General features: G+C 40.2%; 2 protein-coding genes across 2 annotated transcripts in view; both read right to left on the bottom strand.

Moving 5' to 3' along the window:
- LOC140928402 (adenine phosphoribosyltransferase-like) overlaps window positions 1-2,468 on the bottom strand; it is a 14,842-nt gene extending 12,374 nt beyond the window's left edge. Inside the window, exon 1 of the mRNA XM_073378140.1 lies at window positions 2,345-2,468. Coding sequence (XP_073234241.1) covers window positions 2,345-2,448 — 104 coding nt within the window. The 5' untranslated portion in view covers window positions 2,449-2,468. The remainder of the gene's footprint in view (window positions 1-2,344) is intronic.
- Window positions 2,469-3,615: 1,147 nt separating this feature from the next.
- Window positions 3,616-4,983, bottom strand: LOC140926893 (C-signal-like). The gene has a single exon (XM_073376571.1). The coding sequence runs from the start codon at window positions 4,942-4,944 to the stop codon at window positions 4,177-4,179; it is 768 nt and encodes a 255-aa protein (XP_073232672.1). The 5' UTR covers window positions 4,945-4,983; the 3' UTR covers window positions 3,616-4,176.
- Window positions 4,984-5,000: the final 17 nt, after the last annotated feature.

Here is a 5,000-nt window from a genome sequence, read left to right as displayed (position 1 = left end):
TCAATTTTTTCTTTGTCGGGGGAAGGGTGCGGCTGCACGTAGGCCAGCAACATGTAAGAGTACTTGCTCAAAGGACAAGCTGGAATTCAAGTTTTTTTTGAGCCCTAATATTGTCTCTTGTTTTCTAATATATTTATTAAGTACTTTAATACATATGCCAGAGTGATGATATTTTAAAATACAGCACATTATTTTGTTTCTTAAAGGAGCTGGGTCACAGCTGGCTGCATCATTTTTCACTATGCAACTTGAGAAATTACTTGTTAATGAAACAAAAATAACAGCTTCATGTCAAACTAACATGTCTTCCAAACATTGTTAGTATCAAACGTTACAAGCCACATTAGTGAACTTTGAAAAACTGTTTTGATTCAATCTTCTTTAAGTTTGTCCATGCATGTCTCTTTTTGTATTTGGCAGTGTTATTTATAACTTCTTTTAGCTTTTTGAGCAGTTAATAATTTCATGTTTCATTCAGTTTGAATGTTTATGAATTTTGCGACACAGCAACTACCTTTGGGGATAACTGCTCCTTGCAGGGTTGAAAAACAATCAACTTTATACAATACTTTGGGGGAGCTGTACTTTTTGGAGAGTCATTACTTTTGTTATCATGCGGTAATTACTGAGGGTACGTGGGGGAGAAGGTAAATATTAACCATACAGGAAATTATGCTTAAATAAAGAGTCCTTTAGCCTGCAAACAGCAGACGACAACTGGAAATGAGTCTGCTTTTCGCAGGCTAAGAGTGCTTCTTCAATCCCATAATTCTGACCCAAAATTTCGTGCAATCCCGATGGTTATTTTTGGCATCCCCCCTCTTGTACATAGTTTCATTCCTGAATTCCGAACTTCAAATAACGGAAATCCTACATCACGAAAAACCTTTTAGAGATCCTCATAATATGGGGCAGTGGAGCAGGGATAATCATAATGTCACTGTTCCTGATTAAGAAAAAAACCTATAAAATTGTTATATCAGAAAGTTATTGTTGTAAAGAAAAAACCCATCATACAAGCAGCAATACTGTGAAGAAGATCATCCCAGTTAATGTAGTTACAGACACACCTTTTGCAGTTACAAAAAGAAAGCCTGCTGAAAGCCTGGCTTGTATGGCTTGTCAGGGATTTGAACTCTCATCCTCTGTGATACTGGTTCAGCACTCTACTGACTGAGCCAAGCACGACAGCTTCAAATTTGCCAATCCCCAGAAGACTTTAATACAGTCAACTCTCAATAACTCACAAACCCTCACTAACTCAAACCTTGCACTAACTCGAACCAAACTCAATTTCCTCTGAATTTCCTTCATACATTTACTATAATTTTACCCTCAGTAACTCAAACCCAAATAACTCGAACTATCGCATAACTCGAAGTAATTTTTGTTTTTCTTCTAATATTTTACATAATTTTACTCTCGATAACTCCAACATGTTTTAGAGACCTGACAAGTCAGTTCAAATAAAGTGTTCAGCCCTGCATATTAATCAAGCTTTGATGTATAATGCCTTTTTCAAGATATCAATATATGGTATCTCTTGCTGCCCTTGAAGGGAACTGTGGGTGGTACTTGCATCGTATTCCTTCCTCATTCCTAAGGTTTTCTTTACTTCGGCTTATTTGCTCTGAACTGCCGATAACTCGAACGTTTTACGATTTCCCTCGAAGGTTGGAGTTGTCGGGAGTCGACTATTATACCGTAAAATTCCAAAAATGATCCCCTCCATGTATAAGCCCCTCTGAATATGAGCCCCTCAAAACTTGTAACGCAAAAAAAACTCTCCAAATATAGGCCCCCCGGGGGGCTTGTAATTGGAAATTGCCCTCAAATGCATAGTAAATCAAAGCAAAAACAGTAGATTTCCTTCCAACTATAAGGCTAGCCCAATCGATTTTGAAACGGCAAATTTCCCTCCATAGATAAGCCCCTCCAAAACTAAGCCCCTCAACAAGGGCCTTGGAAAAAATATAAGCCCCGGGGCTTATTTTCGGAATTTTACAGTAAATATCATAAAATCCCCCCCCCCCGCCTCCGCTCGGGAAGGCATTGGTGTCACTGAATATGCCCGGGATACACCGGGGATACACCCGGGGAGGAGATGATGAACTTCTCCCCCATCCAGATTTCCCCTTCCCTCCTTAAAGAAAAAGAAAGAAAAAGGCGACTAGCGATTATACATCCATGAGAATGTAACTTATGACCAAATATGAAAACCGTTCTTGAATGGGACAAAAACATGAAGTCGTGACAGGCGCGATGACTACACGTAGCTAGACGACAAAACAGGACAGCAAGATCATGCTATTAAACTAGACCTATTTGTAGAGAAAAATCTCACCTAAACAAAATTCCAGGTTGAGGGAAGTCTGGAAAAGGTCTAATAAGCGATTTCACGTATTCTAAAGCCTTCTCTTGATCGCTGAAATTGCCGGATTCAGCCATTTTCCCAAAATGAATCGCCCTTCATGTAAGCGGTAAGTATGGGCACAGGTCAACCAAGCGTCAAGAATTTACATGAAATTCCATTTGGGGAAACACTGGGCGCGATCCATTCAACCAAAATTCAAACCGGTCCGACCGGGAAAAGTGGTCCACCTCAAAAGGTGGACCCTTTTTTTCGAAACTTTTCCGGTTGGACCAAACCGATCCATTGAATTTTGGTTGAATGGATCATGCCCACTAATGTTCTTGTAAGCAATATCATCATCGTTATCAGTATCAATCAGATAGTGTCACCAGCCTATACCAACTTGGCTGCCACTGAGGAAAATGGCTCCAAAAAACACTTATAACGCCATGAACTTGTAACAGTCAAGTCCATGAATTCGCTAAATGAACCCCCACTGTTGACTTGCTAGCCTGCGGGAGCATCCGGATTTTTGGCTTTAGGCGACGACCGGAAATACATCTACGGGTTTGCAGGCTATCGACTTGCTTGACATTCCTTGCATTTGACAAACATATGACGCAAATGTGACGCAGGTATTTCCATGGTGACTCCTTACATGGAAAATCTATCGTTTCTGACTACAATGAAACCTGTATTAAGCGTACACCCTCAGGGAATGCTTTAGTGTCCACTTAATACAGGTTTCGATATATAACATCATATGAGGTGTCAAATGCCATTCAAATGCACCGCGGAGGCGTTTATAATACTCTCAGAGACTATGACGATAGGCTTTTGCACTATTTTCATTATCAAAGTGAACCAATGGATCATAGTACCATAAACATGGCTTGCAACTCAAATTTGAAGAAACAAGTGCTATACAAACAAAACGAAATAGAAAACAATCCTGTACTGTGAAACTAATCAAATAAGTTCGTCAAGTCACAATCGCATTTGCAGTGTCTGGCATGTTGGGTGGTGGAACTTAATAATTAAATTGTCCGTTTAAGTGTCCGTTTAATACAGGACCATTTCAGGTACTTTTTAGGTGTCTGCGTCTGCTTAATAGAGGTGTCCGCTTAATAAAGGTTTCATTTAAAGTAAATAAGGGAAATAAATTTGGGGACTTCGCTAGTGTCTGCTTAAAAGAGGGTGTCTGCTTAATACGGTGTCTGCTTAATACAGGTTTCACTGTATTTATAGCCAAAAATTACATAACAAAAATATGCAGGTATTTAGGATGCAAAGGGTTAAATAATAGGAACCTTATTCTTTTATGGAAAGCAAACACTGTCAATACTTAAGATTAAATAGGTAACATAACACTTTGAGGTTCTTTAGAGTGGATAGCAGTTGCCGCCATATCAAATAGGAGCGAAAAAGGCACAGCTGGTTAGTGCATGGCCTTTGGTCCACGAGGTCGACTTCTCTCCTTTCTTAAAACGGAGTATTGATGGAGAGAGGGGGTAAAATGAGCTCACCATTGATGTAAAGTTTATCAGTTGAATAATGGTCATGAGTTGTTGTAAAATTAAATATACTTGCTTTACAATTTTTAAAGGAATTCTAGTTTACATAACTTAGTGTCTCCATACTCAATATAGTAGTTTCATTCTTTTTACACCAAAGCATAGGCGCACAGGTCAATCACCTCCAGGCTTGTGAATCAGGGCTATATGCTAATAACTAATGACCTAACATCTCAAGGACTATCACTAAGTTCATTTGATTGAATATTGACTACTATCAGGCAAAGCCTAAAGTAACTTGTATGAGTTCTACCAAGGTAAGATCTCTCCACTGAAGCTTAAGAATCCACCATTTTTGGACTCATCTAAAGATGCAATCACTGACAGCAGACCTTGAACTGACTGCTCGGTAGTTACCGCTGCGTTTGACCCGCCCATATCTGTCTGCACCCAGCCTGGATGTAACGAAACTGTCATGATTCCATCCTTTTCAAAGTCAATGCTCAGTGACTTAGTGACCATGTTAAGTGCTGCTTTGCTTGTTCTGTATGGATACAATCCTCCTTTGGTGTTTGCTATGGAACCCAATGAGGACGACATATTTGCAACTAAGGCCTTGGTGGAACCCTGATCGTTGCTTTGAGAAGCCGCACGGCGAAGAAGAGGAAGCAAACCCTTTGTCAACATCAGAGGAGCGACCACGTTTGTGTTGAAAACGTCGATCATGTCTTGCGCTGTGACATCATTTAACTTTGCACTATCCATGACTCCTGCATTGTTAATAACAAGATTCAATCCCTGGCCTTCAAGGTTCTTCTCTACCTCTGATACTACATGGCCAATGGCTTGGAAATCAGTTACATCAAATTCAATCAACTGAAGATTCGAATTCGACGCTGCAAGATTTTTCAATTCAGAGGCTTTTTCTAGAGAGCGGCAAGTTGCAAAAATATTTCTTGGAGGAGTGCTGAGGTTTAGGATTTGCTTGACGAGTTCCAATCCGATCCCTCGATTGCAGCCCGTGATAAAAATGGACTTGAATGGCCAGGAGGACAGGGACGCTCCAAGGGCCGCCATGTTACTCCTTGATGTTATGCCACAGGTAGCCCAAGCTCGAACATTGGCATTGTTGC

This window comes from Porites lutea, chromosome 2, assembly GCF_958299795.1.
Source record: "Porites lutea chromosome 2, jaPorLute2.1, whole genome shotgun sequence".
Lineage (NCBI taxonomy): Eukaryota > Metazoa > Cnidaria > Anthozoa > Scleractinia > Poritidae > Porites > Porites lutea.
Note: the sequence above shows the minus strand (reverse complement) of the source record. Positions and strands in the feature narration are given on the sequence as shown.

What these genes read in the sequence shown, in the direction of transcription:
- LOC140926893 (XM_073376571.1), bottom strand. Translation starts at nt 4,944, where the DNA reads ATGGCGGCCCTTGGAGCGTCCCTGTCCTCCTGGCCATTCAAGTCCATT.